General features: G+C 45.7%; 1 protein-coding gene across 6 annotated transcripts in view; it reads right to left on the bottom strand.

The window, feature by feature from the left end:
* Positions 1-4,587: 4,587 nt before the first annotated feature.
* The window catches only part of LOC140741219 (activin receptor type-1B-like), a 72,263-nt gene continuing 63,564 nt past the window's right edge, over positions 4,588-13,286 (bottom strand). For 2 of the 6 annotated variants that reach the window (XM_073071167.1, XM_073071168.1), the window contains one exon: positions 7,010-12,865. In XM_073071167.1, the coding sequence (XP_072927268.1) occupies positions 12,740-12,865 (126 nt within the window). In that variant the 3' untranslated portion in view covers positions 7,010-12,739. Of the gene's footprint in view, positions 4,607-4,627; positions 5,152-7,009; positions 12,866-13,286 lie in introns of those variants that run through there. The other 4 variants (XR_012102034.1, XR_012102033.1, XR_012102032.1 and 1 more) reach the window with 4 other exon arrangements.

The following is a 13,286-nucleotide window of genomic DNA, read 5'->3' as shown; positions in this document are numbered from 1 at the left end:
AATTGCATCTGCCATGAATTTGCCCACTCACTTAACCTATCCAAGTCACCCTGCATCCTCTTAGCATCCTCCTCACAGCTAACACCGCCACCCAGCTTCGTGTCATCCACAAACTTGGAGATGCTGCATTTAATTCCCTCGTCTAAATCATTAATATCTATTGTAAACAACTGGGGTCCCAGCACTGAGCCTTGCGGTACCCCACTAGTCACTGCCTGCCATTCTGAAAAGGTCCCGTTTACTCCCACTCTTTGCTTCCTGTCTGCCAACCAATTCTCTGTCCACATCAATACCATACCCCTAATACCGTGTGCTTTAAGTTTGCACACTAATCTCCTGTGTGGGACCTTGTCAAAAGCCTTTTGAAAATCTAAATATACCACATCCACTGGTTCTCCCCTATCCAGTCTACTAGTTACATCTTCAAAAAATTCTATAAGATTCGTCAGACATGATTTTCCTTTTTGATCTGTGTATCAGAAGAGGGATTAAGTTCAAGTTCCCAACAAAAAACATTGCAGAAACAAAGTTTTTGGTCCAAGAACTTGCCTCTTTCAAAAGGTTCATGTAGCTTGCAACATGGAGGATGTGCGTAGTTCAAGGCCTAGTGTTCAGGCTCCTGTCATTGGCGAATCCAGCGTTCAAGACCCAGTGTTCAGGGTCTCCATTCACTGTCATCAGCGAGTCCAGGGTCAATACAAAGATCAAAGGCCAAAGGTTGATTGGAAGTCTCGAAGTCAAAACCTGAACGCTGAAGCCTTGAATCCACTGTGAGTCCGCTGGAGGCTGGAGTTCAGAGATGGCCTGTCCTGTTTGTGCGTGTGTGTGGGGCTTGTTTGCTGCTGTTGCTTTGTTGTTTGATGTGTTGAGTATTGTAGGCATGCTGTATTGGCGCTGGAATGTGTGGTGGCACTTGCAGACTGCCCCCAGCACACCCCTAGGTGTGTTGGCTGTTAACACAACAGATCTAAAATATGAATCTGAATCTCCACCCACTCCAACAGCACAGTCATGAGTTGGGACAACACTAAGTTTATAGAATGTATACGGTACTGTAGAATGGACGCTGCTATATTTTCAACGTGAGAATATGATGCTAAGAGATTTTCCTTCATATATTTGATATGGGTGGGTCTCACTGCCGGCATTTATTGCCCTTCTGTAATTGCCCTTTAGAAGGTGAGGGTGAATCAGCACTTGAACCATTGTGGTCCTTCTGGTGAAGGTGTTCTCACAGTGCTGTTGGGGCGGGAGTTCTAGGACTTAGAGCCAGTGAGGATAAAGGAATGGTGATATACTTCCAAGTCATGCTGGTGTGAGACAATTGCCACCCATGTCTTTTTAAAGGAGGGTTTCAGATTTGGGAGGTGCTGGTGACGGTGGTGCATTTTGCAGGCGGGCGGTGTGCCGATTGAGTAGATGAAGTTGAGCTGCTTGGGAGTCATTGGAGCTACGCTCACCCAGGCCAGTGAGGAGGGTTCCATCACACTCCTGATCTGTGCCTTGCAGATGGTGGAAAGGTCTGGGGATTTCAGGAGGGAGAGTCACTGGCCTACTGCCGCAGTGAAGGGTCTCCACTCAACGCCACTGGGCCCTGACCCCCGTCTGTCAACTACCATGTGGTGGCTGCCCGTGCATCAGCCTCCCTGAGTGCAGAGGGACTTGGGCGTCTTCATGCTAGACTCCCACAAGATTAATTTACAGGTTGCGTCTGTGGTAAAGAAGGCATTTATTTCAAGGGGAATGGAATATAAAAACAAGGAGATAATGCTGAGGCTTTATAAGACACTGGTCAGGCTGCACTTGGAGTATTGTCAACAGTTTTGTGTCCCATATCTCAGAAAGGATGTGTTGTCATTGGAGAGTCAGAGGAAGTTCACGAGGACGATTCCAGGAACCAAGGGGTTAACGTATGAAGTGTGTTTGGCAGCTTTGGGCCTGAACTCACTGGAATTTAGAAGAATGCATAGGGATCTGGATCTCATTGAAACCTACTGAACGTTGAAAGGACTAGATACGGTGGATATGGAGGAAACATTTCCTATGGGTGGGGCTATTCAGAACTAGAGGGCACAGCCTCAGAATTGAGGAGCAACCCTTTAGAACAGAGGTAAGGAGGAACTTTTTTAGCCGAAGAGTCTGTGGAATGCTCTGTCACAGATTGTGCTGGAGGCCAAGTCCGGGGGTCTACTTAAGACAGAATTTGATCGTTTCCTTATCAGTCAGGGCATCAGAGGATATGGCGAGAAGGCAGGTGTATGGGGTTGAGTGGGATCCGGGATCAGCCATGATGGAATGGCAGAGCAGACTCGATGGGCGGAATGGCCTAATTCTGCTCTGTCTTATGGTCTCTGTATGTTAAACGAAGTCACACACAGGCGATTTCCATTAAAGAAACCCACTGTAACATCCTGGATTAAGCCCTGTGGGGATTAGCAAGTGGTGAAGGAGGTGAGATTGGGAGGTCAGGAAGTCCTTCACAATATATGGATCCCAGATTAGCCTCTGCAGCTCCCTGAAGCAAACATCGTACACGACTTGAGTGACTGCACTATTGCACTGACCTGCTCCTGTAGCCACTGCATTTGTGTGACAGCCAGTCCATCCCTAGCTCAGGCTGTGAATGGTGAGAGACTCTATGATGGTGCTATCATTTCAAACCAACAGCCACTGCCCTTGTCTGAATGCCATCACACCAAACTGCCTGCAGCCAAGAAACAATGTGGTGTCTACAGGGCTGCAAATAAAACCAGGCACACCTCCACAATCACCAGCAAACATCTCACTTCTGTCCATATGATAGAAGGAAGGTCACTGATGAAGCAGCTGAAGAGGGTTGGTGCTCTGGACACTGTCTTGTAGTGATGAGATGAAAGGCCTTCAGCAAGTCTGACTTCGGCAGCCTGGGCTGGAAGAAGGGTTCAGAGGGCACTCAGGAGGAAATCAGCAAGTTAGGTGGAACAAAAAAAGTCCCAATTTCATTTTTTTAAAAATGGAAAATAAGTTCCAATTGGCTAAAACAAAGTGAAGATATTTTTTAAAAACGGTGGCAGTTTAAAAGTTGCTAGGTATTGAGTGGCCTTATACACAGGTTCAGCAAGCAGACAAGATGACAAACTGTACAAGAGGCTTTCTCACATATTAATGATTTGGATGGGGATGTAGCAGACATGATTAGTAAGTTATCATAGGAGCAGAATTAGGCCATTCTATCATGGCTGATTTATTATCCTTCTCAACCCCATTCTCCTGTAGCCTTTGATGCCCTTACTTAAATATACCCAACAGCGTGGCCTCCACAGCCGTCTGCAGCAATGAATTCCACAGATTCATCATCCTCTGGCTACTAAAGAAATTCCTCTTTATATTCTGAGGCTGTGCCCTTTGGTCCTATTCCACTATAGACCTCATAAATCTCCTCTGGACCCTCTCCAATGTCCAGAATTCAGAATCAGAATCAGGTTTATTATCACCAGCATGTGTCGTGAAATTGGCTAACTCTTCTTAACAAAGGGCCACTTTCTCAGGTAAGGGGCCCAAAACTGCTCACAATGCTCCACGTGAGGGCTCAGCCAGTGCCTTATAGAGCTCAGCATTACATCCTCACTTTCATATTCTAGTCCTCCCAAAAATATTGCATTTGCCTTCCTTATTACCAACTCAACCGACAAGTTAACCTTTAGGAAATCCCGCATAAGACTCCCGAATCCTTTGCACCTCTGATTTCTGAAATCTCTCATTCAGAAAATAGACAATGTTTTTATTCCTTTTACTAAAGTGCATGGCCATACACTTCCCTGCATTATATTCTATTTGCTGCTTTTTACCCATTCTCCTACTCTGTCTTAAGTCCTTCTGTAGGCTACCAACTTCCTAAACACTATCTGCCCCTCTACCTATCTTTGTATTGTCAGCAAACTTGGCCACAAAGCCATCAATTTCATCATCCAAATCATTGACATATACTGTAATGTGAAAAGCAGCAGTCCCAACAGCGACCCCTGTGGAGCACCACTAGTCACTGGCAGCCAACCAGAAAAGGCTCCCTTCATTCCCACTCTTTGCCTTCGGCCAGTCAGACAATGATCTTTCCATGCTAGAATATCCATCCTGTAATACCATGGGCTCTTATCTTGTTTAGCAGCCTCATGTGTGGCACCATGTCAGAGGTCTTCTGAAAATCCAAGTAAATAACATCCACCGACTCTCCTTTCCTTGTCTATCCTGCCTGTTATTTCCCCAGTTTGCGGATCACATGAAAACTGATGGTGTGTTGGACAGTGAAGAAGGTTAACTAAGTTTACAACACAATCCAGATCAATTGCGTTGATAGATCAAGAAGTGGCAGATGGAACTTAACTCAAATAAATCTGATGTGTTGCATTTTAGTAAGACGAACCAGGACAGTCAGTACTGGCAAACTAAAAGTGTTGTAGAACAGAGATCTACATAACCCATTGAAAGCAATAATACAGGGTGGTGAAAAAGGTGATTGACATGCTTGCCTTCATTGGTCTGGGTGCAAGGTACAGGAATGAAGACATCATGTTACAGCTGTACGAAACGTTGCTAGGGCCACATTTGGACACTCTGGTCACTCATTAAACTAGAAAGAGTACAAAACAGATTTAAAGTTCAAAGTAGATTTATTATTAAAGTACATAAGTGTCACCATAAACAACCCTGAGACTTATTTTCTTGAGGGCGTACTCAATAAATCCATAATAAAACCAATGAAAGACTGCACCATTGTGGGCATTTAACCAGTGTGCAAGACACAAACACAAAAAAAATAAAATAATACGCAATAAATATTGAGAGCATGAGGTGAAGAGTCCTTGAAAGTGAGTCCATTGGTTGTGGGAACAGTTTAATGATGGGTTGAGTGAAATTATCCCCACTGGTTCAAGAGCTTGATGGTTGCAGGCTAATAACTGTTCCTGAACCTGGTGGTGTGGGTCCTGAGGCTCCTGTGCTTTCTTCCTAATGACAGCAGCGAGGAGAGTGCGTCCTGGGTAGTGGGGTTCCTCGATGATAGATGCTGCTTTCCTGCAATTGCATTTCATGTAGATGTGCTCAGTGGTGCGGTTGGCATTACCTGATAGTCACATCCCTTTCTGCAGGGGTAGGGGAGACTCAAACTAGAGGGCACTAATTTAAGGAGACAAGGGAAAAATGTTAAAGGGAACTTTTTCCACACAGAAGCTGGTGGGTATACAGAATGAGCTGCTAGAGGAAGTAAAGGCAATTTCAATTATATTCAAAAAACATAGCAGGATTAGGCCATTGGCCCATTGAGTTTCCTCTGCCATTCAATCACGGCTGATTTATTTTTCCCTCTGAACCCTACTAAAACATCAGAAACAGGAGCGGGAGCAGACAGACTTTCGGGCCCATCAAGCCTACTCCACCATTCGATAAGATCATAGCTTTCACCTTGTTACCTTTGACCCCCTTACTAATCAAGAATCTATCAATATCCACTTTAAATATACCCAACGAGTTGGCCTCCACAGCTGTATGTGGCAAAGAATTCCACAGATTCACCAACCTCTGGCTAAAGAAATTCCACCTAATCTCTGTTCTCGAAAGGACATCCTTCTAATCTGAGATTGTGCCCTCTGGTCCCAGACTCTCCCCACTGTAGGAAAAATTCTCTCCTAGCCCACTAGACACAGGCCTTTCAATATTCTGTAGGTTTCAATGAGATTACACCCACCCCCCACCACAATCCTTGCTTTTATATTCAAGTCCTCTTGAAATGAATGCTCCCATCGCGTTTGCCTTCCTCACCACAGACTCATCCTGCAAGTTAACCTTTAGGGAATCCTGCACAAGGACTCCCAAGTCCCTTTGCATTTCTGATTTTTGAATTTTCTCCCCATTTAGAAAATTGTTTGTGCCTTTATCCCTTCTACAAAACTGCAAGACCACATACTTCCCTGCACTATATTCCATCTGCCACTTCTTTGCCCATTCTCCCCACCCTCTCCAAGTTCTTCTGCAGACACCCTGTTTACTCAACAATACTTGCCCCTTCACCTATCTTTGTAGCACCCACACACTCGACCACAGGGCCATCAATTGCTTCATCCAGATCGATAACTAGTGGTGTTCTACAGACCCTGTAGACCCACTAATTACCGGCAACCAATCAGAAAAGGTCCCCTTTATACCCATGCTTTGGCTGACTGGCAGATGGCAATTTTCTGACCAAGCTCACATCTTTCCTGTAATAATGTGGGCTCCTCTCTTGTGAAGCAGCCTTATATGTGGCAGCTTGGCAAACACTTCCTGAAAATTCAAGTACGCAACATTCACTGACTCTCCTTTGTCTATCCTGAACTTCTTCCTCATGCTGACATTGACCTTTTTATCATGTGCCTCCAAGTACTTCGAAACATTATCTCTAACATCTTGCTAACCACTAAAGGCAGGCTCACTGGCTTATGGGACAAGCCTAGTTGGACAACTTTGTTGGTGTGGACAAGTTGGGCCAAAGGGCTTGTTTCTGTGCAGTATCACTTTATAGCAAGAGGAGACATCTTGAGCTATTTATATCAGGTCCTGGTGAGATATCTTGGCTAGACTACCAATGGAGTGCAGCGAAGGCTCACCAAATTGATTCCTGCAAAGGCAGGCCGCTTGTGAGGAAACTTTAGGGAGCATAGGCCCAGGCTGCAGAGAGCTTGTTTCAATGAAATCTCTTCTCATTCTTGTACAATATTCTGATAGGGTAAAGGCAGGGACAATGTTTCCCCTGGCTGGCAGTATCTCAACCAATGTCAGTCTCAAGGAAGCAAGCATTTCTTCAGCACAGAGTGCTGAAAGAGGGCAGTTCAATGTCAGGGGAAGTGAAATGAGTGTTGAGGTAAAAGACCAACAGTAACCTTATTGGAGAGGACAGCAAGCACAACGGCATACTCTTGCTTCATTTCCTTATGATCTTGTATTCTAACCAACGCAGACTGATTTGGTGATTTTACAATAAATGGCTCAACAACAACAATAAAAAAAACAAAAAAAATTTCATCTTTATTTCTCCCAATATGTACACACTTTGCAAGTCTGATCATAAACTGTGAAGAATGTAATACATGAATCAAAATACACTCCAGTTAGTTCTGAGACACAGTGGGATGGGCCAAAACCTTTGTTGAGTTGGGTACATTGACGACCACGTTGCTGCTATCAAACCAGATTACCAGCAACTAGTAAAGAGCAAGTTGGGTGTCTTGCTTACCACTGTCGTGTGTCAAACAGGGATACCTGTAAGTAGAATTGAGTGAGTTTAACCATTCGGTGACTGTTTGAATCCTGCTTAGGCTGCAAACCACAGGCTTGGACCTTAAACCAGGCCGTACAAAGAGCAGGTTAAACTCAGACTCCATCTACCCTTTCAAGTGGACATTGTGGTTAATCACATTGGGCTGTTTCAGAGCAGGACAGTTCTTTCTGGTGTCCAGGCCAATTGTCACCCACCACAAACTTCAGTATGGCCAATTCATTGACTGTGCACCTTATTGTATGTGGCCAAGAGCAAATTCACTGTTTTCACATCACTATAACAGCGATCCCATTTCACAGCTATTTCTGCACACCGAGGTAATGAAAGATTCCATACAAATGCAACTACCTTTCCAAATGCTCCTCCCTCTGCTTTAGTTTGTCTCCCAGGTCAATTAGAACTGGCTACCCCAGTACACATTGAACCTCACACCTTCCAAGTCAGACCTCAGCCACGATTGAGGCGAGGGTGTGACACGCAGGCGGACCAAGCTACATGGCGGGGAGGGAGGAAGGGTTGGGGAAGACGGTGTGTGGAAGAGGAGACCTGGGTTCTCTTTCACTGTCCCACATTACATGGGGACAAGAGTCAAGTCTTGATAGGATATGTTCCCCCAACCCTGCAAGCATTAAAAGCTTGTGCAGGCTACCAGGTTTCACTTCAAAAATTCAATGAAGAGGCCTGCTCACACACACAAGCTAATAGGGGGGCACTCTGAACACATCTTTTCTGCTCAGATTGTTTTTTTAAAAAATATCAGCAGCTGTGAACTTGAACCCTTTTCAGCAATGGGAGTAGCCAATCAAAAGATCAAGCCTCCATCTCGGGGGCTACAGAGGATGTTGGCTTTCTTCTGAAATACTTGGCCCCTTGTGGAAGTGATGGCAGCAGGATGAGAGTTGGCAGGAAGGGCCAGGGAAAGTGACCGCCTCCGGAATGGAAAGGGTGACAAAATTGATTAACGGGGAGGGGCTGGGAAAACTGGGATTGAGTCGGGCTTAGGTGTTGAGGTAAAGGGTTGGAGAGAAATGTCTTGGGGAATGGGAGGAACAAGTCAAAAGGAATCTCTACCCCAAAGAGCTATCCACGGCCTACAGAGCTCTTTGGACGTTAAGGGATTTCGAGGACATGGAGAGGGTGCACGGATGTGCAGCGGGGTAGGTGGGCAGTGGAGGCAGAGTACAAATGCGCAAGAGGGTAGGGTATACAGTAAAGTATGGGGCAGGGAGGAAACAGGCTCCCTTGGAAAGGTACGTGGCGGAGAGGGAAAACGAGCTTCCTAAGAGGGTACAGGGCAGGGGAATGATCTCCCGGGAGTGTATATGACAGTGGGATTGATCACTGGGAGTGTAGATTGGCTGGGGGGGGGGGTGGTGGCATGAGACAGGAGTGGATCAACTAGAACCTTATTGAATCCAGAGCCAGCTTGATTGACTGAATAGCCTGGAGTAGAAGTGAGTCAATCAGACACATTAACTCTTCAGGAGTGCATGAACTGAGCCCCTGGCAATATACAGAATGGTGGAGAGAAGTGTACGGGGCTGGGGGTAAAACAAGGCCTGCCCCCAGGGTAGTACAGCGCATGGGGGGGGGGGAACGAATGGGGCAGTGGGAGCAATTCCTCAGGAGTGTATGGGCAGAGGGAATGGGTTCCCTGGGAGAGTTTGGGATGTGGGGATTGATTCCTGGGAGTGTAGCTGTACTTCAGGATGACCGTAGACTCTCCTATAGAAACTAAGGAACACTGGACCAAAGGCAAGTGCCCAGTAGCCTGGACACCAGCGAACATGCCCAACAAGAAATCAGCCAGTTGTTTGCACAGTGGATCCTTGCTTGAGACTGCAGCATTTGAAATTGTATTAGCAGCGTGTAGAAACAGATTTACAAATACCGTCACCAGCCACAACAGCACAGAGGCCCCATACAAAAAAATATCCAGAGATGAAGCCATTTGTTTATACAACAGCAGTTAGTTACAAACATACCTAGCAAGTCAAATTCAAAATACAGGCTCTAGAATATCAAGATTCACATCAAAACAAAAGTATTTACAATTGTAACAATTTCTATTTGCATACCGTGAGGTAATTTTTAAAAAAAAAAATAGGGATTGGGGAATGGGTCAGGAAAATCAGTAGTTCGAGTACAATAAAAGAGAATCCCACTTGCAGTACATGCCAATCTATTTTGGCATCCCGTTTCATTCCAAGTAGGTATTCAGTGCCAGGCCAGGTTCAGCAGGGAGTCTTTGTACCATCTGCAAGAGAGCTTAAAAGCTACCGAGGTGGCAAAATTGCTGTGTGTGCGTGTAAACCAAAGAGGAGGCATGTAATCAACGCTGCGTGATTAACAACAGTTTTGGGGGGGGGGGGGGAATTGTTAAAACACATCCCACCATGCTTACACCCATCGCTGTTTGCCAGGTAACTTTATTTAACTGGAGACCTTCCTCCCTTAACAAAGCCCTGGTGAAAGAGTTGCAAGAGGGACTTGACATCGACACAAAACTCTCACATTTTAAATTCAAGTCCCAAATTTACACAAAAGCTGATTTGATCAGAAAGTATACCCTCTTACCAAAGCCAAAAGATTGCCTGACCACAGCCTTAATTCTGTAGCGTCTCCGAGATGGGCAGCCTCTTCAAGCCCAAGTGATTGCCATTTCCGTTTGACAAAAAAAAGACTAGGTTGCAGCTCAGTCAGTCGGTGTGTTGTGGATCAAAATGTCGCACGTTCGAGCCAGTGTTTGTCAAAGATGCAGTGCCAGAGGAAACAAAGAATAAACAATGAGATTGTGTTGTCACCTTTGCAGGAGACATCATCTTGGCTCAGTTTCTTTATCCTGCCCCGTGGAGCAAAGTGCTGGCATTTGAACAAGTGTTAAGGAGAGGGCTGGGGAAGCTGTTGCTAAGGTTACCATGTGTCAGGAGGCAGAGGCAATGGGGAGGAAGAGAAACGAGATTAAGATCAGTTTGTTCCAAATAGCAAAATTAAACTCAGGGTGGAGGGTTTGAGGTGGAGGCAACTCAGTGTCCCAAGTCCATCAAACAGCACCCTCTGGTGCCAGGAGTGTGTGCTACACTGACTGCCTCCCATGGGTGTCACTGGCAAGTTGCCTGAAGCCAAGCCTTGCACTTTATTTGTCAGTCATACTTCACATTTGGAACGAGCCCAAAAGGGTGCACAAACAAGACGACAATAAAAAAAAGCTTGGAGTCGCAAGCAGAGGGAAAAAAACCTTAGTTTGCCACTTCCTCCTCCTCCTCCACCACACATGCTGGAGTTGCGAAATTGCCACGTCACATCTTAACCAGCATCTTCCCGCAAATCTCACCCCCACCTCCAGATTTTGCATAATAAGAGCAGTCAGTTAAAACCATAAAACAAAATTTTTTAAATTGTTGGGTCAGTTACGCAACAAGAAAAAAAAGCTAGATTGCAGCTCTGAGGGGGGAGAGAAAACAAGATCTAAACCTCATTTTTGGAGACTCAAGCACAGAAACAAGTCCTTGAAAAGGAGGATCTACCTCCTTGGGCACATATCTGGAGAGCCGATGGAACACAAGAGGGCTTAGCTGGTGGAGTGCTTACTCTCTAACCAGGGCCCCAACAAGCTGAGGGGCCTTATCTACAAGTGATTGGCAAACCTTCACCTCCCATTGCTCAATGTGGGCAAGAGGGGGGAGAAAACCCTTTATTTCGCCCTGTTTCCATGAGGTGCCCCTACATGCCCTCTAGTGCAACACGAATAGACCATTTCCACTGTGGGGACTCAGGGACATTTAGCAGCATCTTGCCACTTGGGAGCCAGTAGCAACCCTCCCCACCCCACAGTTTGAGGACTGTGGCTCAGGCCCTGACCCACCAACAGCTCCACACTGGCGGCTTCCTTAGTGCAAGAACCTTTATGCCAACAGCCAGGTCGTCAGTAGTGTCACGGAAACGCTTTCAACAGCATTTCCTGCTCAATATGGGAAACTCATGGAGAGAAATGAATGCCCCAACTTTATCTTTAAATCATTCAGTCTCTAACATCTGCCCAGGAGCTGCTTTCCATTTATGAAGCATTTTGGTACTAATATATTAAGAGTAAATGGGTGCTTTATGGTTGGTGTAGATTCAGTGGGCCAAAGGTCTGTTTCTGTGCTGTATGACTCTCTGCCTGAGGTATTAGCTTAATTTCAATTTAGTCATACAAGCTAATAGCTCTGTCAAAGTCATACAGCACAGAAACAGGCCCTTCAGCCCACTGAGTCCGTGCTGACCACCAAGCACCCATTTACACCAATCCCTTTTTATTCACCTCAACATTCCCTGCAACTCCCCCCACATTCTACTTACCCCCACACACTAGGGGCAATTTACAGTGGCCAATCACACACACAGCAGGAACATGCGAACCCCACGCAGAGGTCTAGATTGAGATTGAGGCAGCAGCTCTACCCCATCCACGGCTTCAAACCGATCCCATTCGTGATTGGCACAGCTTGGCCCGATAACCTTCGGGACGGACCAGCACCTACACTTAATGGTGCCAAGTGGTACTTTGACCCACATTGATGACAGTGCACAGATTTCTTTTTGAATGTGAAGGGAGATAATCCTGCAATTTTGTAAAAATTTTCAAAAGCAGGATATGGAACGGTCGACTCTGCTCCACCCCGGAGGCCCTGTTTGCGCAATAGCATCAGATTCTTATCTTCAGCCTGGGCAGTCACACAGCCAATCCCAGTTAATCCAACAACAAAACCTGGATGCATTGACTCCATGTATCATCAAAACTGCCAGGTGAGTCCTCCTTGCTGCACCAAAGATTAAAGTTTGTTCGTGGTACAAAGTCAACCTGCATTATATAACAACCTGAAAACCAATTAAGATAAGCAACACAAGAGGCTCAGTTTCAATAACTGCTTCTCCCTTCTCTCCTACCTGGCAACTCCACTTGGTTTTATATACACAGTTTAAAAAAAACGAGAAAGTAATCTTCTCCATTTCTTACATGAACCTTAAAATTCATTTTAAAAAAATGACTAAAGTAAAATTTAAAAACAGAACTCGGGGCACCCACTGCTTAAAAGGGCAAGTTGCAATTTCAAAACAAGCCAACTATTTGCAGGATTCGCTCAGAATCAAACATGCAGATGCCAATTTTTAGTCACGAGCAGTTCTACATTCCCCCTGCACTAGGGAGTACTTGTCCCTCATTTTGAATACCACCAATTTCGTACTAAATTTGATATACAACAAGTTTCTAATACTCAGTGTAGTGTTAGTTTGCACCTCATTCTCACCCCCTTCTCCCTTAAGAAAACAGGATATGCTTCCAGTCAACACTTCAGCAGATTGGCTCTAAGTTGTGAGGTAGACATTGCTCTGCAGCCGTTTTGCCAGGTGGAGGATGGTGTTGGTTTCATTCCAGTGCCATGTTTCCCTGCTTCCTACACCCCGTCCTTACATTTTCACATCTTCCTGGATGCTTAGCTGTGACAATGCTTTCTTGATGCGGAGAGCAGTCAGCCTGGCTGCACCGTTGGCGTACCAGCATTCCCGCATGATCCTGCTCATGACTCGTAACGCCTGGTTTCAGAGATGGGTAGATAAAGGGAAGAGAGATGTCATCGCATGCAAATACCAGCTTCCGATCACGCACGCCAACAGGGCGCCCCATTGCCCCTCCCCTAGGCCTTTCCCAGGGGCTCACAGACATGGTAAACATCTACATCCCACTGCAGTTAGCCGACTTAGAGACTGCACAAGAGAACTGCCACACAAAGGTCCCACAAGCTAATTGACTGATGGCTGGGAAATCATATCTGTGGGATGGGGGGTAGTGGGAGTGACGAGGAGAGAACATAATCTACACCATATATCTCACTTGAGACTCCACCTCAAATAAGAGCTGTGGAGAAGGTCAAGGCAGATTGCTTGCTCTTGAACAGCAACCCTTCCCTCCAATTCCACCGCAGATAAGAGTCTTGCGCGTCTTAATCTCATTGCT

The sequence above is a fragment of the Hemitrygon akajei genome, chromosome 18, assembly GCF_048418815.1.
Source record: "Hemitrygon akajei chromosome 18, sHemAka1.3, whole genome shotgun sequence".
Classification (NCBI taxonomy): domain Eukaryota; kingdom Metazoa; phylum Chordata; class Chondrichthyes; order Myliobatiformes; family Dasyatidae; genus Hemitrygon; species Hemitrygon akajei.
The sequence above is the reverse complement of the archived record's forward strand: the minus strand, read 5'-3'. Positions and strand labels throughout refer to the sequence as shown.